The following is a 26,515-nucleotide window of genomic DNA, read 5'->3' as shown; positions in this document are numbered from 1 at the left end:
TGAGAACAAATAAATGGCTATTAAAACATTAGTGGACTAGCACAGTGATGATACCAGTAACCCCAGCTACTCAGGAGGTGGAGATAGGAGGATCTCAAGCTCCAGGGCAGCCTCAGCATCTTACAGAGATCTTGTCTCAAGTTTAAAAAAAGTGCTGGGGATATAGTTCAGTGTCCCAGATACTGGGGTTCAATCCCCAGTATCACATACACAAAACACAGATACTTACTAAATAATTTAGCAAGGACAAATTACTTGATGCTTTTGTATTCTATTGTTTTGAGGTAGTTAGAAAACAAGTACTCACTTGGACTAGTCAAGAATAAATATTCCTACTCCTTTATACATTCTACCTTAACATTCTTTTCAAAATGCCAAGGTTTGGGGTTGGGATTGTGGCTCAGCCGTAGAGCGCTCACCTCGAAAAATGCCAAGGTTTATAAACAAATTTTAGAAGGAAGAATGGAGTGATGGTAAGATCATTCATACATACTTTAATAGTTTGAGCTGATGTATTTTAAAACAAGGAAGTTTAATTTTTAACTTTTTAAAGTAAAATGAAAAAAAAGGTATGGTAATTAATTGTCTATCAGAATGGCTTATTCTTTAAAGTACAATTTGATTTGAATGGAAATTATTTAGTAATGAGAAAACTTAATTTTTTCCCTACTGTTTTTTATTACTCATAAAGTCACTGGCATAGATCTTAACGTAGTCTTAGCATGAATTGTGGTAGTCTGGCATTTATGCTGATGTCAACTCAATTTAGAGTAGGAACTCGTTTACTGACTAAATATTGAAATGAGAAAGCAGTGTTTTGTTGAAAATTACCACACAGCATTTCAAACTACATGTTATCTTATGAAAGCATCTTTTTTCCTAACCTTTATTTTTAAGAAAGTATTACGGAGAATGTCAAAAATACAAAAATAAAACAGTATAATGAAAAATAGTATAATAGAAGCCCAAGGATCCATAACTTCCCTTCACAAACTGTCAACACTAATTGTTTCAACTGTTTTTTTCTTCTGAAATATGTTAAAGCAAACATCAAAGATAGAAGTTTTTCTATATTTCAGTTGGTGTCTGTGATAATTATAAGAATATAAAAGACACATTAAAGAAGGCTGTTTATTTTGAAAAAGTTTCTTTCTTAATAAATGGTTGACGTTAAAACCTTGGGAATCATCCTCAACTTTTCTTTTATATTTCAGAGTCAATGTAACAGCCAACATGGTAAAGATTTTGAACCTCTTCTTGCTATTACTATCAACTAAATAAAAATTACCTTTTGACTGTTCTAAGGCCACAGTCCCCTAACTTGTCTTATCTTTTACCTGTGAAATCCCCAAGTTTGCACAAGTTGCATTTTTTTTTTCTGAAATGCTTTTCCTCAAAAACAAACAAACAAAACCAGAAAACCCCACTGTGGCTATGTGATTCCTTGAGGGTTCTTTGAATTTCACCTTCCAAGAAAGACCTGCCCTGACTATATACTATCTATATAACACACCCACCACCAACAACCCTGCCATTATCCTCTTCTGCTGGCCTTTTCTAACAGCTTTGCTAGAATGTAAGCTCTGGGAGGGCAAATACTTTGTTGATTTTATTCACTGCTATATCATCAGAGTCCAAAATAGTGACAGGCAGACATGAAGGCTGATAAGAAAATTAGTTGAAAGCTAACACATGAAGATGGAATTTAAGAACCTTTTCCTAAAGAATTTGAAACAATAAGTACTTAAAATCCATTTGGGAAGTACACCTTTTAGGAGCTTTGCTAGAATTACTTTTCTTTTTGTGTGTGTGTGGGGCGGGGCGGGGAGGGCTTACAGGGGATTGAACTCAGGGGTACTGGACCACTGAGCCACATCCTCAGCCCTATTTTGTACTTTATTTAGAGACAGGGTCTCATTGAGTTGCTTAAAACTTCATTTTTGCTGAGGCTGGCTTTGAACTCATGATCCTCCTGCCTCGGCCTCCCAAACTGCTGGGATTAGAGGCGCATGCCACTACAAAAGGCAATTTACTTTTTAAAATTGAGTCCATCAGCAATTTAAATTAGACTAAATTCTAGTAAAATGTATCTGTCCTATTTAAGCAGTGTAGGATAAGTACCTGAAACACATCTAATTGTATTTAAAAGAACAGCACTACACGGTGTCAAATTTGCATCAAGCATCTAGAATCACCAGCAAACATCATTTAAAACAAAATATACTAAAGGCTCCATCCAGTCTTCTGTTGCAGTCAATGTTAAGTCTAAAAGAAATGTCTCATAATCAAAATTTACTTCAGACTCTCACTCACCTTATATTTTAGAAGTAGGAGAAAGGAAGGTTAAAGCAACTACCTTGTTGCTTAACATGCAAACTTAAGGACTAAATTATAGGAATTTCCCATTTGAAATGCTCAGATTGTACGAGATGATCTTTAAGGTCTCTCTAGACTACAACATTCTATTCTATATATATTTAACCCGCACTGCTTATGCGGGATGAGAAAGCAGCTTGCTGTAGTAAGTTAGACAGCACTGGTTATTTACTAGCTGTGCAAGTTAAGCAAGTTATAAAACTTCGCAGAAGTTGCTTCCTTATACATAAACGGGCGTTAATAACATCTATCTGGCAAAGTGACAGAAAGGATAGCAAAATTCTTGACATACAGTTTTGCATAATATTGGCAGCTATTACCTTCTTTTGCCAATGATATTGCAATGTAGAATCAACCATGCCAATAAAATTAGGGTGAAGGAGACAAGGAAAGTAAAATAATAGAACAGATTTACATTTTAGTGTTAATTTGATATGCATATTAGAAAATTATTTGTTTTCTCCTTACAAGAGAATACTGTTGCTACTCTGTCATTAACATAAACACCAGATTGTTTATAACCCATGTTGTGAAATTTACATCTGTTCATAGATTTAACTGAGTTAGCATAATGTGGGTGATGACTATAGGAAGCTGTCCAAGTTCTCCACAACTGACACTTCCTTGATTGCAGAATACCAAAAGGTAGTGAACTTTTCCCCCTTAAAGTATATTTGAAACATACCACTGGGACCATGGTGTAATATGAATATGCCCCATCACTCCTTGCTTCCCATTTTGAGAATGAGTGAAAACACCCAAACTCCCATGTTTTCCGTGTACTTGGCATAGTCTGGATATCAACAGGCGATCTCCACTTGCCCCAAAGCTGCCAAGCACAGGGACAGTCCTTTCAGAGAGGGCTGGAGGGAACTGTGTTGGCAGCTCCCTGGGTAGAGGGGAAGGAAAAGGAAACTCCCTTCTTGGACTCGGCAGGGAGGGTGAGAGACTAAAGGAAGGGGTGGGGGTGGTGCAAGAATGGTCCGTCTGGGTTACCCTGCCGGACTCGCCCGGCCCAGGCAGGGGAAGAAGGTCACACGGAGTAGCGTCGCGGGTGGAGAAAAGCGGGCGGGGCAGTGCCCCCGCCCCGGGGCGAACCCAAGGTGTCCTCCAGCAGCCGGAGGAAGGTCCGGGCCGCGTCGCCACCCAGCCTCGCTTCCCAGGAGCGGCGGTTGAGCAGGAGTGGGGTGTGGGGGGGGGAAACGGCCAGCGGGGCCAGGCCGCGCCCCTCACCCAGGCCCGGGGGCTACAGCAGGCCGGCGGGCAGATGGCGAGGCCGGGGTTCCCGGGCGCCACCGCCTCCAGTCCGGCAGCGACGGCCCCTCCCAGACTCTCCCCCGTCGCCGCCACCCTTTTCCCCCACCAGCGCGGTACCTGCACAGCACGACTGAGGAAGGTGCCCGCGTCGGCTGCCAGCTTCTTCATGTTGAAGTCCATGATGTTCATTCTGGGCGGCAGCCGGGCAGAGCCGCCGGCGGACCTGGCCGGGAGGCGGAGGCGCCGCGACAGGGCTGGGGCTCAGGGAGAGCGCGGCGGGGGCAGACGTGGTAGGTGGAGGGAGGCGGCGCCAACCCCGCCGCCCCAGCTGTCGTTTCCGTGGAGGGGAGGAGGAGGGGTGAGAGGGTGGGGCCAGGGGGAGAGAATGAGCGCCTCGGAGCAGGCCGCGCGCCCGGCGGCGGCCGCCGAGAAACTGGGCCAATCGAGCCGAGAGAGCTGCCTCTAACGTCGCCGCTGGCCGTAGCGGGGGAGCTGGACTCCGGCGGGCGTCCCTGAGGTGTGGGGCCGGCTCCCCAAACGAGGAAGAGAGCACCGACCGCGGGGCGGAGCCTTTATCATGGTTATCGCGGGAACAGCGCCCTCTGGAGGCTCGTGGCCGCTCAGCCGCGGGGCGCGCCGGGAGCTCCTCCCCTCAGCTTGCCGGGGAGTTTTAGGGGGCGCTCCGCGGGGGTCTCTTTGCTGCTGCACGTTCGCAGTTAACCTCTGAGAACCAAGAGTGCTGAGGACCCAGGTTCCGCTTTTAGTTTTAAGAGAAAATACGGAAGTTAGGGCATAGAATTAAAGTATCTGTGAAGTTGGAACCAACCGGCCCCAGTCATCTCGTAGCACCGGCGCGCCCCGCCTTTCCCTGAAGCCTGGATGGCTACTCAGCGAACGTTCTCAGAATGGGTTGCATTTAGGATCCCCACCGACCCTGTTGTGTATTCATTCAGCACTTTTGAGTATCTGCTGTATGCCAGGCGCTGAACTAGGTGCTGGAGATATGCTCTTACTCTCTTGACAACCTTCAGGGTGTTCACTCTGCTAACTGGAGCTGTTTGCTGCCCCTAGGACTTTGAATCCGTTGAGGCAGCAAGCTTGCAGGACTACAGATCCACATTTGGTGCCTGCTCTGTAAAGCATGGTGCTGGGGACTCTTGTGCTGGGCCATGGACACAAAGAAGTATATCATGGTGAGTGAAAGAGGATAGCCCTTGGCAATTGAGCGTGATATTTCAGTAACAAATATAATGTCCAATCTGTTTGAAATCCCGTCCATCCAAGTAACTTTTAAAGCAGCCTTCCGACAAAATCTATGCTTAAATGAAGTTAAAAAAGGTACTAGTGTGGAAGGAGATTCACTGATACTTCGAGAATAAGGAAATACTATTTTTTTTTGTGTGTGTGTGTAGTTGTGTGCATTTGATATAATGGGGCTGGGAAAATGCAGACCCAACAGGCAATGAAATGAGCTTCCAGTTAGGCTTCAGAAACAGCAGTCACAGAAGCAATAGATGCTGTTTAAGATTGAAAGATAAGGGAAGTAAAAACATTAAAAGGGCAAGTAGATAACTTATAAATATTTATCTTTTATTATTCTTTTGGGTGGTGATAGAAACAGTTACCTCTTTTTAATTTACTTTTTAATATTTATTTTTTTTAGTTGTAGTTGTTTGGACACAATACCTTTATTTTATTTATTTTTATGTGGTGCTGAGGATCGAATCCAGGGCCTCGCATGTGCTAGGGGACCGCTGAGCCATAACCCTAGCCCCTAACTCTTTTTAAAGCAACTCCAATATCACAAAATCTCCCAGCTCAGAAATACCCCATATCTTTCATTTCCACTTATTTTCCAGCAATACAGAACAGGAAACATACAATCAGAAATCCTATTTTCCTTTTACTATCTCTTTTAAATCTTTATGTGGAGAAGCATTCTCTCTCTCTCTCTCTCTCTCTCTCTCTCTCTCTCTCTCTCTGTGTGTGTGTGTGTGTGTGTGTGTGTGTGTGTGTGTGTGTAAAATAGGTAATCTTCCATAAACTATGTTTATTTTTATAAATGCATTACACCACCATGTCCACCATTAAGAAAAAGAACCCTGGATCCTCTTCCTCAAGTGTTCAGATTTTCCTAGACTTAAAGAGAAAGCTTAACTTCCTCCTTTTGAACCCTCCACAGCTGTAATCTTGTTTGCCATTCCCTTTGTCTACCTTATTTTCGTAAATCCTTATTCTTAGCCTTTGATACCTCTTCTTTTCAGAGAACATATAAATTGTCAGACTATTTGGAAGGATCTCCTTCAACTAAATTTTCTTATTTCCATCTCCTCTTCTCCACACTCTTTTCCCCACCATTACCTCATGTTTAAAAGGGAGAGGATCTCAGGTGTTCTGAGTAGAGCCACTGTTCCTTTAATCTTGGCTGCACATTGGCATCACCTGAAGACACTAAGCAACACTAATGCCTGGATCCCATCCTGAGTGTGGACTGGGCACTCGGATGTTTAAAAGCTCCCTCAGGTGATATCGAATGTGTAGATAAGATTAAAAATGAACCCATTGTCCTCTTGAACTATCTCTTCCCTTTGCCCACAGATAGATTCTGTTTCTTACCAGATGTGAGTCTCTCAAAGGTAGTAACCATTTCCAATTTATTTTAAAATTTTTATGTTCTACATTCCTGGTGACAGAGTGGATTCTCAGATAATTTGCTAAATGAATAATGTACTCAAGTCAAGATGTATACAGTTCTGGGTTCTTTTGTGACACCAGTACCCTGAACCTACACTTCCAAATCCCTATTCACTTTCAGAAAAGTTCAGTGTTTCCAGTGGTAAAGCTGTTGTAGTTTGCTTTTACTTGAAAGTTGTTCCTTTTTTGAGGTTCCTATATTGGCAACTTGAATCACATGCAAAAATCACCTAAGCCAGAAATCTAAGCTCCTTTTGATCATTTCCTACCTCCTGACAGTTTTTACCTCCAAAATGTTTCTTATCTTTGTTCTCTTCTTTAAAAAAAATTGAAATAATTTCAAACTAAAAAGCAAGAATGGTTCAAAAAATTCTGTAGACCCTTTGCCTAGAAACCACACTCAAGCCTTAGCCAATTGTTCCAGAGTTTATTTACAGCAGAAGCATCCAAGCTAAGAGCATGTGTTGTACCCATGTGACATGTTGCTCAATCCTCCTTCAATCTAGATCAAGTCTTCAGGCTCTTGGACATACTATCCCTCTTCCTCTGTTCCCCAGGGCTAACTTCTTAAGTTGATATATCAATGTCTCTTTTATTTTGTACTTTCAGTGAATTTTTTTTATGTATCTGTAAATGATACTACTTATCTTCAAACTATGTAATGGGTATATAGATGTTTACTTTTTAATTAGGGATATGGTATTTTTGTTTTTGTCTGCTTTTGTTCTTTGTGGATTGATTTCTTTTGTGTCTCATAACTTTTAAACCATACCTTCTGTTTTACTCAGTTTTTAATAAGAAATGGATGACCAGTTTAAAAAGTAATATCTAAAAATAAGTAACATTGCTTTACACCAGCTACCAACCAGAAAATATAATAAAAGAAAATAATCATTCCTAGCAGTATCAGGGAAGTAGATTTTCTAGGTGTATGCAATTATTTTGCACGACCTATATGGAGAAAATTATAATTCTCCATTGAGGGCCACCAAAGGAAACTTGACTAAATGGAGAAACCTTGTTTTTAGTTAGAAAACCTCATATTATAAAGATATTCACTCTATTTAAATTATTTTTTAAAATTTTTTGGCAACATAGCTTTTTTTTTTTAACTCATTTTTAGTGACTTGTTTTAAAAATGTTTCTTCTGTCAGAGGTACCTAAAGGATATCACTGCCCAGTGAGCAATTTTGGTATGAAATTCTTTCTTGGCTTGGAAGTTCCAAGATCATTTAGCTGTTATAGATTTAAACCCCAAATCAGTGGGAGTACACCATAATTATAAAATTTCAGGAAAGACCCTGTCCCTTTTCAGAGCTTGTTCTATGACAGAAAATCTTCCTTAGCATCATATGGTTTAAAAGTTATGAGACACAAAATAAATCAATCCACAAAGAATAGAAGCAGACAAACCAAAAATATTAGATCCCTAATTAAAAAGTAAACATCTATATACCCATTACAAAGTTTGAAAATAAATAGTATCATTTACAGATACATAAACATCATTCAGACATCTTCCCCATCAGCCATGGGGTAGGTTTTATCTGGTCTGCCCTTCTACTGAAGATACAGAACTTCATGATTTTTAATTTATGTGTATATATGAGGCTATGAAGTGGGGATGGGGACACTAATTGTTACCAATTCCTGATTGTAACAAAGGTCTAAGGTTTTTTCTCTATTTACTGTATGGATTTTTATAATACACTGTATTTAAAATTGATATATATTTATTGTATACATGATATTTTGAAATATGTATATATGTATTGGAATTAATAAACTGGGATAATTAACATGCATTATCTCACATACTATTTTTATGGTAAAACACTTAAATCTGTTTTCTTAGTGATTTTCATTGTTATTAACTGTAGTCACCATGTGGTACAATAAATCTTGGACTCATTTATCTAACTGAAATTTTGAATTCTTTGACCAATATCACCCAACCCCTATCTATTTCCCCCTTCCCCTGCCCCTTGTAACCACCATTCTATACTTTGCTTCTATTAGTTCAACTTATATATATAAGTTGAACTAATAATATATATATATATATATATATATATATATATATTAAGTTGAACGTATATATATAAGAGGGATCATACGTAAGTGAGATAGATGGTATTTCTTTCTATTTCTGGCTTATTTCACAAATATAATGTCCTCCAGGTTCATCCATGATTTTGCAAATGACAGAATTTCTTTTTTTAAAGGGGTTGGGTTTGTGGCTCAGTGGTAGAGTGCTTGCCTCAAATTTGTGAGGTCCTGGGTTCCATCCTTAGCACCACATAAAAATAAATAAATAAAAAGGTATTGTGTTCAAATACAACTAAAAAATAAATATTAGAAAAAAAGACGAAGTAGCATTCCTTTGTGAATATAAATACTACATTGTCTTTATCCACTCATTACCACCTAGGTTTAAACATTCAGACCTCTTCCCCAACAGTCATTTCCCCACTCAAGATAGGGTCATGTTATGTACTTATGGCTGTGGTATCCATTTCCTTCTTTATTTCTGCTGCTTGGATATTTTCCTATCCTTTTTGCAAGCTCAAGTATGCAGTAATTTTTCCCCTACATTTTATTGGGCATGTATTTCTTTTTCTTTCTTTCTTTCTTTCTTTCTTTCTTTCTTTCTTTCTTTCTTTCTTTCTTTCTTTCTTTCTTTCTTTCTTTTCTTTCTTTCTTTCTCTCTTTCTCTCTCTCTCCTTCTCTCCTTCTCTCCTTCTCTCTTTCTCTCTTTCTCTCTTTCTCTCTTTCTCTCTTTCTCTCTTTCTCTCTCTCTCTTTCTCTCTTTCTCTCTCTCTCTTTCTCTCTTCCTTTCTCTCTTCCTTTCTTTCTTCCTTTCTTTCTTCCTTCCTTTCTTTCTTTCTTTCTTTCTTGTGTGTTTGTGCCAGGGATTGAACCCAGGGTGCTTAACTTTTGAGCCATAACCCCAGTCCTTTTTAAAAATATTTTTTTTAGGGACAGAGTCTCTGTGAGTTGCTTAGAGCCTCAATAAATTGCTGAGGCTGGCTTTGAACTCTCGAAACTCCTACCTCAGCATCCCAAGCCACTGAGATTACAGGTATGTCAGCTCTTTCCTTCCCTTTTCCTCCCCGCCCCCACTCTTTCTCTCTTTCTTTCCCCCCAACATTTCTAAGTGTTTGTAGTGGAAGAGTTTTCATGTTGTCTAATCTATCTGTATTAAGGACTGATTGTGTTCCGATCAAGTAATAGACGCCTGGCTACAATGACTTATCCAAATATGAATTCAATTTCTAACCTACTATGAAGTTCAGAGGTTGGCAGTTTTCTGTTTCTTTTCGGCCATTCTTATGTAACTTTCATTCCAATGTCTCAAGATGCCTTTAAGCCATCACTTAATATTTTCAAGGAAGAAAGAAGATGAAGACTAAAGGCAAAGGTACATGCTTTCTCTTTTTTAAATCAAGATATCACTTTTTCCTAAGTCCCACTGAATAAATTTTTATTGATATCATACTAGCTAGCACTGGACCATTTAGTTTCCCATAAATGCAATAGTTTGGTAAACACAATCTGCCTTTTTAAGACATAAGAGTATCTATAAGAGTATAATAACTCTTATTTTTTAAAAAACTATATATTGTCATTTTGAACAAACTGGGATTTCTTTTAGCAAGGAAGGACAGAAGAGTTACAGGTTAAGCAATATCAGCATCTGCCCTGCTACTGTAAAGCAAGAAATGAAAATGTCTCATGCTCACTGAAATTTCCTTTCAGTTTTTAGTCTGATAAACAGAATCAACTACATAAATTTGCAAGGACCAGTGCAAATGAAAATATGGAGCCCTTTGAAGGAAAAAAGTGCTGAAATGTAAACAAACAAACAAAAAACAAAAAAACCCCATTTTCATTTCTACTGTGATCTCAGAACTTATCATAGTATTTAAAAAATTTGCTATTTAATGCCATTCTAAGCAGAAACAAAACAAAAGCAAAAACAAAAACTTAAATTATTAGCCTGGATTTTTACTACACATCTTCATATTACACAATGCCAGTTGTAATATGCCAATACAAGAATAGTTAATATGTGTGTCTGATCATTGAAATACATAATGCTGTTTGTTTGTTTATTGATATTGGGGATTGAATCCAGGGGTGCTTCACCATTGAGCTACATCCCCAGCTATCTTATTTTTTATTTTGTAACAGGGTCTTGCTAAGTTTCTGAGGCTTACCTCGAACTTGCTTTCCTCCTACCTTCACCTCTCAAGTAGCTGGGATTTACATAATGTGTATTTCATACTGTATATGCATATGTGTCTTTTTCTTACCAACATAGTAGAAATGCTGCATAGAACTCACTTGATTTTTAAGTTTCATTTCTTGATATGTGCACATTCTACCAGTTATCTCAACTTTTGACTTGTTGATGATTAAGGTAAGATTGAAAGGAGGAGGAACTATGGACTTGCCCTTGTCTTCTAATATCAGTTCATTGTGTGACAGCTTCCATACAACACTTACCTTGTACTCTCATTGATCTGCTGAAATTCTTTACTCTTAAGTGTATTGCAAAAACTGTATGTGAATGGGGCTTCAAGGAATGGCAGCAGATATGTATCTTCTGTAAGTGTTGATGTAGAAAGATGTTTAAGACACCATATTTGCCAGGTGCAGTGGAACATACCTGTAATCCCAGCAACTAGGGAAGCTGATGCAGGATGATCCAGAGTTCAAAGCGAGCTTCAGCAACTTAATGAAGCCTGAAGCAACTTAACAAGACCCTGTCTTCAAAAAAAAAAAAAAAAAAAAAAAAAGAGTGGGTGGGTGGAGTGGGGTGGGGCTGGGGATGTGGCTGGCTCAGTGGTTAAGCACCCTGGGTTCAATCCCTAGTACCAAACAAACAAGTGAAAACAAACAAATAAACACCATATATATATATATATATATATATATATATATATATATATATATATATATATGAAAAAGTAAGGTGCAGAACAGTGTGTGTCCTTTTATGTAAGTAAAAAAAGGGATATGTTTATAAATATATTAAATCCACATATATCTGTATAAGCAGAACTTTTTAAATAAAAAGAATTTTAAGAAACTATATACAGTAGTTGCCTTTGTGAAGAAGAGCTGTGGGGTAAGGAGTGGGAAGGGGAGGAGATTTTCACTTTCTATTTTATATTTTTCTATACAGCTTGGATTTTCAACCTGTGTGTGTTTGTGTATATGTATAGATACACATATTAACACATTTTTTTCATACTTTTATTTTTGGAGTTTAACATAAGAACTTTTAGTAATCATATTGCATTATCATTAAAAGTATTCAAACACCATACAAATGAACAATGAAAGAAGCAACCAGCAATCCCAAGTATCACCACCCAGAAATAACCAGTGTTAACTTTTGGTGACTGTATTTCTGCACATAAATACAGACAAAGAATGAATGAGAGAGAACGCTCCACCACCACCACAGAAAACAAAAAGAAAGTCATAAAAGATATAAATTAAATATACTTGAGTTTAACAAAAACAAAAAAACTAGAGTGAAAAGTGGATAGCTAAGTTTCATATTTCTTTCTGGCAAGAGATTTTAGATCCTAAAAGACCCCTCTCAGAATCATTTTGTATGAAGTTTTCTTTTTAGCTCTCCTTTTCTAAAGTATCTGTTTCAATCTTATACAACATCTGTTAACTGTTAAAGATGAGATAATGGGATCTTTTGTTTCTTGATCTTTCCTTTATCTCCCTACCAATTTGGTTTGATTTGATTATCTTTACTTTTGGTAGAAGGTTAAACAGGGAATCAGCAATTCTGTGTAATTAGAGGGTATTAAAAAAACAAAGCATTCTCAAATGCTATTGGAGGAGGTATATGCATTTATTAAGATATTTGGAAGGGTAATTTGGTATACTTATCAAAATTTTAAAACATATAAGCTTCTTTGACCCAGCAATTCTATTTGTCAGAATTTATCCAGAAGCAAGTTTGTACAAAGATAAGTATGTAAATATATTTTTGTGACATTGTTTTAAAATTTTTTTTTTTGGACATCAAGTCAGATTTTATTGTCCCTAAATAAAAATTTTTTGGAACATAGCCACACTGTTTTTTTTCTTTTTCTTTTTCTTTCTTTCTTTATTTTAATTTTAATTTTTTTAGTCATACATGACAGCAGAAAGTATTTTGACATATAATAAATTTTTTAAAATTTATTATTTTTAGTTATACATGACAGTAGAATGTATTTTGACATATTTTACACACATGGAGTATAAGTTCCCATTCTTTTGGTTGTACATGATGTGGAGTTAAACTGGTTGTATATTCACATAGTGACAGTGTTTTTAATACCAGAAAATTGGAAACATGTTAATCAGTAAGGAAATAATTTTATGACTTATAGCACACTCACAATGTAAAATATCATGCAATTGTTAAAATAATTATGGAGACAAATACATGTTGAAATGCAAAAATTGTGAATTTATAATGTTGTCTTTTTCTTTTTTTGTGAATTTATAAAGTTAAGAGAAAAATTCATTAACACACAGTGTAATTCCCTGTATTATAAAAGTGTGTGTGTGTGTGTGTGTGTGTGTGTGTGTGTGTGTTCATACATTTACATTGGCACAGAGTGGTGAACATAGAGAAAACTGGGGAGAAGAAAAGGACTGGGGAGATAAACAAAAGTCATTTTCATATTAATCCTGTATACTTAAAAATCTGCTTTAGCATTTACAATGGAAATATATACACTGTATAAAAGAGGGAAAAAGAGGAGAAAGGGCAGGAAGAAGAGAAAGAGCCCTTCAGTCTCTTCTTCCTCAAAGTTTAATTTGTGAAAGTAAATCTAATTTTATCTTGTATTTCATGTTGAAAAATTGACATAATGATTAAGTCTGCAGTATTTTCAAATGTAAAGTAAAACAAAACAACTTTGCCTTTAACACAATCCACACAACTTGCCATAGATATTAACCATCAAACCCCAATTTTTCCTTACCTCAAAATTACATAGTTCCCTTCCTATTATGCCTACGATCCTATAATAATTTAGTTCACCACACCCTTGATCCTGAACAAAAGTGCTAGGCTACTGGCAATGCTCTTTTCTTTCAAATGATTTCTAGAAATATCTTGTCCTTTATGTCCATGTTTTCACTGGAGTGATTGAATTTTCATTCCAGTATAGAATAGAGCTCCATTATAATTTTATTTTAAACTTTAGTTAGTGGTATTATCTTGTGACTTAGAATGAAGACTAAAAAGAAGAGTAAAATAACAGGTTGGCCCACATTGTTGTAATTTAGGTTAATATGACTCATACTAGCAATAAGCTTCCTGTACTGAAGGGCACATATATTTTACTGGTGCTTTGAGTTATGGTAGTAAGGAAAAAATATCATCAAATAAAGTGGTATGTGTTTAAACTCTTAAGTTCTCAAAGAAAAGTTTAAAAAGACACAGTTATCAGTTGCTTACATATCCGATGAGCTAAAAAACATCTATCATGAGCAATCTCTACGCTAAGTTCCATGGAAGACACCAATATAAGATATGGTTCATTCTGCTGGGACTGGTGGCACAGGCCTGTAATCCTAGATACTAGGAAGGCTGAGGCACAAGGATTAACAAGTTCAGGGCCAGCCTAGGCAACAGAGCAAGATCATTCTCATAGTAAAATAAAGGTGCTAGGATGTAGCTCAGTAGTAGAGCACTTCCCTAGCATGTGTAAAGTGCTAGGTTTAATCCTCAATTTAAAAAAATATAGTCTTTTCTGTCAAAGGACACCACATTATCAGATATTATGGAAATCTGAATCTAAGAAAATCAGGCTTGGAATACATTCATTCAAATTATTGTGGTAAAGTTAAAGTTAAGGATACTTAGAAGTCTTGCTAAGAAGGACAAACCATGACCCTATGCTCAGAGCACATAAAGTTTTAGACACACACACACACACACACACACACACCCACACATACCCCCACACACCCACACACAGACAACCTAAATGGTAAGGCTTATAATGCCAAGGATTGATGGAGTTGAATGAATAAGTTACAGAAAGGACATATTATTTGGGTGGAGTAGTTAGATAAGCCTCATGAGATGAGACATTTAGTATCCAATGTCTACAATGGAATTAGAAATATGTGATTAAAATTGGGGGAGACCACCAGATTAAAGATATAGACTTTGGAGTCATTTGTGTAAATGTGGTAGATAAGATTCCCAGCAGGAGATAAACAGAATGAGAAGGTAAGAAAGACTAAAATCTGAAAAGATAGAAAGATATTGTGAAATTAAGGACAGATTAAAAATTTGAATATCTAGAAATTTAAAATAGTCATTATAATAAAAAATTTAATGGACTGACTAATAGCATGTTGGGTACAGATGAGATTATTAAATACAAAATAATACAGATGGCAGCATGGAAAAACAGAAAATGAAAAATATGGATCAAGAAAAATGAGAACAGAATGAGAATGCTAAATATACTATAAGATTTCCTGAAAAGGAGATATAAGAAGTTTTACAAAGGGACTAAGAGAGATTTGAGCTTCCACTCTTGCTCTGTCCTCTGTCAGTTATGATGTATCAGGAAGGTTCTTGCCAGATGCTGGTCTTCAGAACTGTAAGGAATAACTTTTTTATATGTAAATTATCCAGTCTCAGGTATTCAGTTAGAGCAACAGAAAATTTACTGATTTTTCCTCAGCTTCATGAACTTCTGGCTTCTACTTTTGTTTTTGAGAAATCTGTTGCTGCTCTATTGCTAATGTAATAGTTATTTTTTTCTTGTAGGTAGTCTGTCTTTTATATCTGATTCCTAGGCACATTGGAATCGTCTTTTATATCTATATGCCAGGTACACTGTAGTGAAATTATAGTATTGCAAAGACAAATTATAATTTTCACTACAATGTGCTTAGTATATACTTCTTTTTATTTTGCTTGATAGAAATTTCTGACTCTTGACCTCTAGAGTGTCTAGTTTCTTTGCTTGTCCTCATGTTTCTAATTTTTAATTAAAGTTCCTCAAGGTATAATTCATTTTCAGTATTCCTTTTACTACATAACACAGATAATTGCCTCCACTCATATATATCTATTTATATACAGATGCACCGAATTTTCTTTTATTTCATTCACTAATATTTTAACATTTACATATTTAAAAGATAAGAACTTTTTTGGTAACTATAACCACTATACCATTATTACACCTAAAAGAAAATTAATAATGATTTCTTAATGTTAGCATATAGTCAGTAGACAACTTTGTAATTCTTATAAATACCATAAAATTTTACCAAATTTTAAAAATTAAGGTTTTAATTAAGTTACTTTCTTGATTTCATCTGTTTAGTGGTTTCTCTTTAGTGGTTTCTTAGGGTAAAGAACAAAAACTGTTACCTGATCAATAGGCCCTGCATGATCTCTCATTGCTTATCTCGTCACCCAGATAGATGGAATGCAGTTGGCAGATCTTGGCTTATCTTGAGTTGATATATAAGTAATAATAATATATCAAAGAGCATCTGAAAACTTTATGGTGAAATTTGCATTTCTTGGAATTTGTTTTGACCAAAAAGGAGACAGTTAAATACTGATGTGGGAAATGGTTCAGGGCTGCCTCAGCTAAGGTGGATATGTTACTGAAAGGGTCTTGGTAGACATCAAAGTTTGACAGCTCATCCCATAGTGCTCCCCAGCTAACTCTCAGGGTTTGGAAAGAACCCAATACAACTGAAATTGTTTTCTTTGTTACAGCAAGGACAAGCTTCCCAAGGACAGACTGCCTAGATTCACCTCTTGGCTGCCAGCTAGTCAATTTATTTTGAAAAATGTAAAAATGAGAATAAGTGTTTCCAGACTTTCTGTAGTTTTTATTTTCTCTCATAAGTATAATTTTTGCCCTTATTCCTTTGTGTCTTTATATGTGAAAAAGTTTGTTTACAGGTAAATAACCACATGTCTTTGAGTTTTTCTTTGATATTAAAAGCTTGGTCTTACTATCCACTTTGTTGTTCAAGATACAAATTTGGCAGTGTTTTCAGTGTGTCCTTATCCCTCACCCCTAGCTCTTTTCCAATGTCCATTTCATCTTCAAGATCTGAATAGATTTTCAAGATACATCTTTTCTTTTTTTGTACTGGGGTTTGAATCCAGGGGTGCTTTACCACTGAGTTATCCTCACTCCTCTCACCCCCAACCCTGCCAGGCTTTTTTTTTTTTTTTTTTTTTTTTTTTTTTTTTGAGAGAGAGAGAGAGAGAGAGAGAGAGAGAGAGAGAGAATTTTAATATTTATTTTTTAGTTATGGGTGGACACAACATCTTTGTTTGTATGTGGTGCTATGGCACGCATGCCAGCGCGCTACCGCTTAAGCCACATCCCCAGCCCCCTGCCAGGCTTTTTTGAGACAGGTCTTGTGAAATTGCTGAGGCTGGCCTTGAACTTGCTATCCTCCTGCTTTAGTCTCCCGTGTCACTGGGATTACGGGCGTGTGCCCTGTGCATGGCTCAAAATACAACTTAAGCCTAATTTTTCTCCCTACATTTAAACTTATTTTCCTCCATTTCATTTTATTTTAGGAGCTGCGATGTTCTTTTAAAACCATGTGTCTCATCATATATCTCTCCCTATTTGAGCATTTCAAATGATTTCCACGGGATCTATGATAAAGTAACAAAACCTTCAATGCTTAACGTGGCCAAATCTTGCACAGTTCTGTTTGTTCTGGCTCTTATATACCTCTCTAAACTCCACAAGCACAATTGTTTTCCTTGCTTATAATCATAGCCACACGGTGTTTCTTTCAATTCCTTCAGGCAACAAGCCTTTTACCACCTTAAGAACTTTAAGTATTCTATTCCCTTGGCCTAAAAACTCATTTTTTTACTTATTCTTTAGAAGTTCTTCAGAGAGGCCTTCCAAAACTCCTACTAAACAAACTAAATTGAGGATTCTTTTATAAATCCATTATAGTTATTTATATAATAATTTATTTAATAGCTTAATCCCTGCTAGTCTATAACTCCAAAAGTTATCTGCTTTAAAAAATTTTGTGTAATACATGCTTAGCACATAGTAGATAATACTTAATTTGAATGAATGATTGAGAGAAGTCATTTGTGGAAGATTTCAGTCTAGTGCCTAATACATAGACAAATTGGTTTTTCTTTTCTATGTTAAACATATCTGCTATTAGTCTTTTACTTAATAGCATATTATTAGGTTTCTTTTCTTTTAAAGGGTGTATTTTAAATTTTTTGAATGATGTAGTTATTCCACTAGATGTCAGGCTAACCTAAAAAATATTAATTGCTATAAAATTAAAACCATGTATCTTATCAGATATCTCTCCCTATTTAAGCATTTCAAACAATTTCTACGGTGTTCAGTTGAGCTAGCAGATGATTCTCATACTATAATTTAATGAAGACAATGTTTTTGTAGATATCTTTGAAATTGAGATTGTGGATGCTCCATGACTGTATATTAAATAAGAAGAATGTATTTTTCCTGTGCTATAGAAGATTATAGAGATTTTGAGTTTCTCATTAAAAACTTGAACTCTATCATTAATAATATTTTTATGAAATACAAAAGATTAGCTTCTCATATTTTCATATTTTGCTTAATACAAACTATATGCCAGACACTTTGCTAAATGCTTTATCATATTTAATCATAATTAATGAGTTATATCAATAAATGTATCTCCATTAATAAAGCAATCCTGTGAGGTAAACAGTATTAGTCTAATGCACCTCACAGACCTAAAAGCCCTACCTCTGAAACTTGCTGCATTGGGAACCATGCTTCCAACTCATCATGAGCTTTTAGGAATATTCTAGATCCAAACCATAACATTCATATTTCTAAAAAGTAAAGATATTTTAATAGTCTTGTCAACATCCATGCCTCTTGGAACTCAGTTTTTTTTTTAATGAGCTAGCTAAATAATGATGTTGATTAGGAGAGGTTAAGACAGTCATGGAAAGAGCATAGGAGTTAGAATCAGAATTTGGTTTGTATCTCAGCATCTTTATTTTCTTGCTTTAGTCTGAGAGTTGGCAAGTTATTTCACATCTTCACTGAACCTCAGTTTCCTTATCAGTTAGGTGTGCATTCAGAATAATGTCTGTCTTGTAGTGATGAAATAAAGATTTATTTATTTTATTTATGTAATCGATTTTATTTTTTAAAATACACAACTGCGGAATGCATTACAATTCTTATTACACATATAGAGCACAATTTTTCATATCTTTTTTATATCTCTGTTTGTATATAAATTATGTTGACACCTAATCCATGTCTTCATAATGTACTTTCGATAATGATGTCCAAGAAATGAAGATTTAATGAGAAAATATGTGGCAAGTTTCTACCACAGTGCCTGCTGTCTAATAAGCTGCTGTCTAAGTAATTAGTTCAGTAATTTTTGTTTTTATTATAGTTACAAATTTCTCAGTCTGACAGCAAAAGATATTACTTTTGTAAGTACTATGGGTTAAAACCCCTCCTATTTGGTCATGTATAAAATAGCAACATCACATTCATATCTAACTGACTTAAAATATCTATTGACAGTGTACATTCAGAGGCTAATTAATTTTCAAAATGAGAATATATCCACTGAGGAGCTAAGAATTAAAATATCTTATACTTAGTCAATGTTTTTCAAGTACCTTTGATGCTTGGATGTGATAATAAAGCTAGATAAATTTATTTATATTAATCTATTCTTCTGTAGACTCTAATAGATCCCAAATTATCTCTCAATTTCAGCTTTCTTTACATGGGCTTTCAAGATGAATATTCCTAAAAGTATGGCTCAGACTGAATTACAACTTGCTCAGGCATCTGCAGGTTTCATTGCCTGTCAAAGTAAGTGTACAGTAATTTTGGTTAGTCATGTCATAGACTATTTCCCCCACTTTTTCTATATAGTATACCTCTGTATGCATGCAGAGCTAAACCAAGATACGTGGGTACAACACTTGATGTCTGTAATTCAAGTTTATATTTTGAAAATATCTGTAAATTTATTTAATGGGCCTGAAATTAGATTTTTATTTTACATTTTAAGAAATTAAAAAAATCTGGGAGAATACAAAGGACAGTATAACAAAACACTCTCATTCTCCTGATATAAAAATAACAATTAAAAAAATCATGTCTGTTTTTTTTTCAAGGGCTAAAACATTATGGTTTAAGACATAGGTAACAAAGGTAACAAAGTCAACACCCTCAGTCTCATTTACCTTTCTGTCCACCACCCAAATCTTCCTCTATGAAGTGTTTGATGTGCCTCCTGCCTAACCAATTTTTCAAATACTTATTTATGCTTACAAACAAATATAGTACAGTTTGTTTTAATTTATGTGCATTATATCATTCTGAATTTTTCTTAATGTTATATATTTTAAATTTGTTTAATATAGGTCAAATATTGATATTATTTATTTCTTTTAGCTATTGTACAGAAGTCTACCCAGTCCCCTACTTCTGGATGCTTAGATTTTTCCAGTTTTCACTATGAAAAACATTTCTACAGGGAATGTCTTTCTTTACATATCCTGGAACACAAACATATGTAGGAATATACCTGTAAGTAACATGCATGTTTTTAAATCTTACTAAATATAGCCAAGTTGCCTCCAGAAGAAAGTCCTATTTCTTCCCATTTTTACTAAGTAAAAGTTAATAGATATAATTTGGTGGAAATAGTATCTTTTTTATCTGCAGTTTTGGTACCTTCAAGATTGAGACTTTTTTTTCTACATTTTTTGGTCTTTTAATTTTTCCTCTATAAAATTGATTGTTGGTGTGCTTTTGCCCATTTCTTTGGTGTTGAGTTGTTGGTATGTTTTTTTCCCCTCTTTTTTTTTGATCTGGAAAATACCTGCTTCTTACTGCCACAAACTTGTGTGTTATTTAAATTATTACTATTATTATTTTTAAAAATATTTTTTTAGTGTTGATGGACCTTTATTTTATTTGCTTATTTATGTGTGGTGCTGGGAATTGAACCCAGTGTCTCACAAGTATGAGGCAAGTGCTGTATCACTGAGCTACAACTCTAGCCTGTAAATTATTTTTTAAAAAATATTTTTTAGTTGTCAATGGACCTATTTTTTATTTATTTGTATGTGGTGCTGAGAATTGAACCCAGTGTTTCACACATGCTAGGCAAGTGCTCCATCACTGAGTCACTAGTCCAGTCCTTAAATTATTTTTTATTATGCTCTCATATGTATTAATAATCAAAATTCAAATACTTAAAAAATTTCAAAAGGCTAAAACATTATGGTTTAAAACATATTGGGTATTTTAATATATGAATACGATACGTTTCTCCTTCAGATCTTTTTGAATGGTCTTCAGTGATATTTTATAGTTTTTCTTTATCAATTATGCATTTTGGGTTAGATCTTTTTTTTTTTTTTTAGGTACTTTATATTTTGTTCCTAAGTGAATGTGAATTTTATAAATTATAATTTCTGGGCTGGGGTTGTGGCTCAGTGGTAGAGTGGTGGCCTAATATGCTTGAGGCACTGAGTTTGATCCTCAGTACCACATAAATATAAAATAAAGGTATTGTGTCCACTTAAAACTAAAAAATAAATATTAAAAAATTATAATTTCTAAAAGAATTACTTATAAATAAGGACACTATTAAGTTTCATACATGGAAATTTTCATTTTCATATTGTTTGGTTGCATCTTTTAGTATTTTCTATGAAGATAATTATGGCTTCCAACTAATTGGATTTGTTACTCTATAATAGTCATACTTTTGATTTATTATCTTATCTTTTTATATTGGTTAAGGCCATCAGTGTAATACAGAGGAATAATAGTGCTCCCCGCATCTTGTGGAATACCTAACTTTAATGGGAAGTCTTCTTCTAATGTTTCCTTGATATTATAATGCTTGGTATAGTATTGTCTTGGTAATCTGATTAAAATTCCTCTAATATCTCAGTATGATAAGTTTTTCTTTTCTTAAAAAAATCATGAATTGATCTGGAGGAGTAGCTTATTCTGTAGAACACTTGTTTAGCATGCATAAGGCCCTAGATTTGATCCTCAGCACTGTTAAAAACAAAAACAAAACACACACACAAACAAAACAAAACAAAACAAAACAAAAACAACTTTCAGGCTAATTAAACTAGGTACTGTGGTGCTGTTCTGTAGTCCCAGCTACTTGGGAATCTCCAAGTAGGAGGATTACTGGTTTGAGTAGAGCCTAGGCAATTTAGCAAGATCTTGTCTCAAAACAAAATAGAAAGGAAATTTTCAGTTAGAAATATGGCTCAGTGAAGGTGCTTGCCTAACATGCGCCAGGCCCCAGGTTCACGCTGTTCATGCTCTAGTTCTAGGGAAAAAAATCATGAATGGGTAGTTCAAAATATCAAATGTCTTTCCTCTTTTATACTCATTACTTTATTTCTTAATCTGTTAATATGGTGAATTTCATTGATAGGTTTCCTTATTATTAGTAGTAATTTTTGTATTTGTTTCTTTCATTTGAAATTCAGGTATAGAACTGAATGAATAATTCTTCTCAATGGATAATACTCTATCATCATTGATCCTTGGCCTGCTATTGTACTATATTTTTATTTTTACTATCTATATTCGATTCCCTGTCTCTTAAATTCAAAAGCTTTTACTTTAACACATTTGTTATATATTCTGGTAAAATAATTTGTATGTCTGTGTGTGTGTGTGTAAAATATACATAAGTTTTGTGTATAATATAAAAAAGTTGTTTTTACAGATCTTACTTTGTTTCCTGCTTTTTAATGGAGCACTATATTTTTAATATCTATTTTATTATGGTATACACATCTACTGTATTGTTTCTAACTGGATTATAATATTTCAAATTAAGCATCCATTGTATTTACTTTTCTATTCTAGCGATTGACACCTAAAGTTGCTTTCAAATTTCTGTAACTACAAAATTACACTATCATAAATATCCTCATGTAAAGTTGGCTTTTGATTTGTGTGCTGGTTTCTCTGATACTTATGTCTGAGTATGTGATTGTTGGGAGGCCAAGGTAGGGTGTATGTTGAATTCATTAAATACCACTATTTTTTTCCCATAATGTTGTTTCAGTTATACTTCTGACAATAGAAGATAAGAATCATTATTTTTTCATTTTCTCACCTCCAGTTGGTATTATTTGTATTTTAATTTTTATCAACCTGATGAATGTTAAGGTATTATTGCAATTGATGTTTCCTCTAATTAATAGTGCATTTCCTTTGTTTCTACAGTTATTTGCCATTGGGCTTTTGCTGTGGTTTAAATATGGTTTGCCTTCTTTGAAACCTAAATTGAAATTTGCCACTATGGTGGTGTTGGTAGGTGGGATCTTTAAGAGGTGATTAGATCATTAAGAGGGATCAATTCCTTTCTTACCAGAGTGGTTATCACTCTTTCAGGTCTGGATTAGTTATTGTGAGAGTGGGTAGTCATAAATAAGGATGTCCTCATGTTTTATTTCTTCCACATACAACCTCTTTCTCTTCTGTTTTCTATCTATCTGTATTACTGTCAAGAGTTGAGGCAGCCTGAAACCTCAGAAGATGTGGCTGCCTAATTTTTGGACTATGAGTCAAAATAAACCTTTATCTTTTATAAATTTCTCAGCCTCAGGTATTCTGTTATAGCTAAGATTTACTAATCTTCTTCAAAATTAGATCAATGTTTATAAACCTTTATTTCATATTATTTAGATTATTAGATAATTTAGTTATGTAGCAATAGATAACTAATTATGCCATGACTTAGTGGTTTAAAACAACATGTATTATCTCTCAACTTTTGTGAGTCAGGAATTCAGAAGCACCTTAGCTTCCTTGTGCTGAGTTGAGGTCTCTCATGTGATTGCAGTAAAGATGTCAGTTGGGTCTACAGTCATTTGATGGCCTGACTGGAGCTGGAAGATCCTTCTCCAAGATGCTCACTCACATGGCTGGCAAAATGACACTGGCCATTGCAGTGTCATCACTTCTTACCACATGAATCTTTTGATAGAGAAACTAGTATTCTCACAACATGGCAGCTGACATTTCCTAGAGTAAGTGAGTAAGGTAGAGGCTGCAATGCCATTTATAACCTAGCCTTGGAAATCACACTCCAACATTCCTGAAATAACCTAGTTGTACAAATAATCTTACCTAACTGTGGTAGAGGACTATATAAGTAAGTAAGTGTGATTGGGGGGCCCTCTTGGAGGCTGGTTATCTCAGTCAGTCCTCTGGCTACCAGTGATTACTGTCTCTCCCACATATATAATCTACTTATCCTTCTAACAAGGCTTCCCAAAGTTTCATTCCATTATAGCATTAGATTGAAGTATAGCTTCTCATATAAATTATGTTTAGGGGCAGATGAAGCTCCTTGGGTGTAATTTCTCAAGTAAAGTTCTACTTGATCTGAAGACCTGTGAACTGAGAATAAGGTTCATACAATGGTATATATACCAGGAGGCAAGAGTCATGGGGGTATAACTTGAAGGATGCTACCACATTTCTTACAAGACAGGTCTTCCAGAGAAAAATTTCCTTGATTGTTTTTCTAAGAAATTTTCTATTTCTCTTTTACTTTTGAAGAACAATTTTTCTGGGGACAGAATTTGGTGGTGGTTTTTCTTTCAACCATTAAAAAAATTTATTGGTACTGGAGATTAAACACAGGGGTGCTTTACCACTGAACTACATCCCCATTCCTTTTTATTTTTTATTTTGAGATAAGGTCTCACTAAATCACTGAGAGTATCCAAGTTGCTGAAGCTGGCCTCTAGTTTTAAATCTTCCTGCTTCAGCCCTCGGTATCACTGGAATTACAGGCAGATGCCACAACACTGGGCTGTCTTTCAGCATTTTAAGAGTTCACTTCAATATCATGTGCATATACAAATATATAACAACGAATCCATCATTATGTACAACTATAATGTACCAATTAAAAAATGTGGGAAAAATGTCTACTTCATTCTCTTTTTGCTTCCATGGTTCCTGAAGAGAGTCTGATGTAATTCTTGTCCTTATTTTTCTATAGGTAATATTTTTTTATTTTATATTTTTTTCAAGACCTTGTCTTTATCTTTACTTTCTCAAGTTTTAATGTGATATACCTATTTATAGTTCTTTATTGTGCTTGGTGTTCTTTGAGTTTCTTGGATCCATGGTTTAATGTCTTTCATTCACTTGGGAAAATTTTTAGGTATTATTACTTTAAATATTTATTCTGTTCCTTTCTTCTTCTTATTCCCATTTCATGTATGCTATACATTTTTGTAATCATTCCACAGTTCCTGAAAATTCTTTTCAGTTTGTTTTTTCCTCCTTTTTTTCAGTTTTAGAAGTTTATACTGATATATATTAAAGCTACTAATTATTTTTCAGCTGTGTTATGTCTACTGATTAGCTCACCAAAGGCATTTTTCATTACTGTTACAATATTTTATATTTATAGCATTTTTGATTCTCTCTTAGGATTTCTTTGTCTCTCCTTCTTATGATTACCCATGTCTCATTCTTGCATATGGTCCCCTTTTCCATTAGAAATTTTCTCATACTGACCACAGTTACTTAAATTCTTGGTTTGATAATTCCAAATTTTTCATTATATCTCAATCTGGTCATAATGTCCTTTTTCTCCCACTTTCTCTTCAGATTTTTTTCTTTAATATGCCTTGCAATTTTTCATCAAAAGTCAGATATGATGTTTTAGGTAAAATGAACTGTGGTAAACAGGCTATTGGTGTGAGGTTTTATATTACCTGGCTAGAAGTTAGATTGTGTTTATTGTTTGCCGTAGCTTTAGGTGTCAAAAATTTTCTTTAGGGTACTTTTGTTAACTCCCTGGTTATCTTTGAGTTTCCTTAGAGGCACTGTCTTAGATTGGGTTTTAGGTTTATAGTTCTTTCATCCATAGTCTCCTTTTCATATATAGCAGCCTATTAATGCAGTGGTATGTTGTGTGTGGAGGACTATCATGTAGTCCTAAACCTAGGTCTCAGTCTTTTAGTGTGCTTGTCTCTCAGGGCTGTGACTTTCACAAGTGCTTTTCAGCCTTTTATTCCCCTTTGATGAGAAGGAATACTAGAGGACTCTTAAATTGGGTATTTTCCTCTTCCATATGGAAGAATATAAGAGACTGGAGTTGAGTATTTTCCCTACTCCAACTTGGTTAGGCACTAACTAACCAACTGCCTAGGCAGTTAGGCTTCCTTGAGGACAGGCTTTTGTTAAGGTGAACAGAATTCTCTAGGCATATTTCCAAATTGTTATTATTCTTCCTTCCTTCCTGAAAGTCTCTCATTTTTCCTTAGTGCTCACTCTAAGAATGTGGTGAGGCTCCTAGACATGTTTTAACTCTCAAGCTTATCCACTCAGAGTTGCTTGCAATTCATCATTTACAGTTCATCATACCAGTTTCTACTGGTATTTTCACTGGCAGGTTTCTGTTCCTGATAATCTACAATTTTCTGTATTTGCCTGTCTCTCCAATTTTCTGGTAGCAGATTGCAGTGTGATTTCAGTTCTCTGATAGATCTAAGAAGAATTGGTGATTTTCAGTACACCTTTTTTCTTGTTTTAAAGATGAAAGTAATGACTGGGTGCTATTGATTTTTTTTTATAATTTATTTTGTGCCTGGCAGCTTTTCAGTTTAGTTTTGTTTAATTTAAATTTTCTATTCTATTGTATTTTTATGTCATCTGCAAAAATTAATATTTTTTTCAATTATTATATCTTCTATTCCTTTTTTTTCCTTATTGCATGGGAACTTTGCTTTTTTCAGTACCTGCTAAAGCTCTATCATTCAGTATACTGGTCAAGTATAGGAACATAAATTTACCATTTCCTGATTCAATAGGCTTTCATAATTTTATAATCTATAAGCTTTCATATAACATTGGTAGAATTTTTTTATTTTCCTGGAATTTAGAATTATTACTTTTTGATGTCTAATTTCTTATCTCTACCTGGAGATTTAATGCCCTTTTTCTTTATTTTCAAATGACCAGAGTTTGGACTTTAAGGTTAAAATATTAGCCTAATAATTTTCAAAAATTTCATTTTGAATGAAGAATGATGGTTGAATTATAATATACTTTTCTATGTGTATTTAGATGAT

At 35.0% G+C, this 26,515-nt stretch overlaps 1 protein-coding gene and 1 long non-coding RNA gene across 6 annotated transcripts in view; one reads left to right on the top strand and one right to left on the bottom strand.

Moving 5' to 3' along the window:
• The window catches only part of Sh3glb1 (SH3 domain containing GRB2 like, endophilin B1), a 31,162-nt gene extending 26,968 nt beyond the window's left edge, over positions 1-4,194 (bottom strand). For 3 of the 5 annotated variants that reach the window (XM_078026652.1, XM_078026653.1, XM_078026654.1), the window contains exon 1: positions 3,751-4,194. In XM_078026652.1, the coding sequence (XP_077882778.1) occupies positions 3,751-3,822 (72 nt within the window). In that variant the 5' untranslated portion in view covers positions 3,823-4,194. The remainder of the gene's footprint in view (positions 1-3,750) is intronic. The other 2 variants (XM_078026655.1, XM_078026656.1) reach the window with 2 other exon arrangements.
• Positions 3,345-23,011, top strand: LOC120890817 (uncharacterized). Its single transcript, XR_013427886.1, has 6 exons — positions 3,345-3,503; positions 4,705-4,826; positions 9,307-9,409; positions 19,137-19,235; positions 19,824-19,958; positions 21,896-23,011. It is a non-coding gene; the product is annotated as an uncharacterized LOC120890817 (long non-coding RNA).
• Positions 23,012-26,515: the final 3,504 nt, after the last annotated feature.

Source organism: Ictidomys tridecemlineatus, chromosome 11 (genome assembly GCF_052094955.1).
Source record: "Ictidomys tridecemlineatus isolate mIctTri1 chromosome 11, mIctTri1.hap1, whole genome shotgun sequence".
Taxonomy (NCBI): Eukaryota; Metazoa; Chordata; class Mammalia; order Rodentia; family Sciuridae; genus Ictidomys; species Ictidomys tridecemlineatus.
Note: the sequence above shows the minus strand (reverse complement) of the source record. Positions and strands in the feature narration are given on the sequence as shown.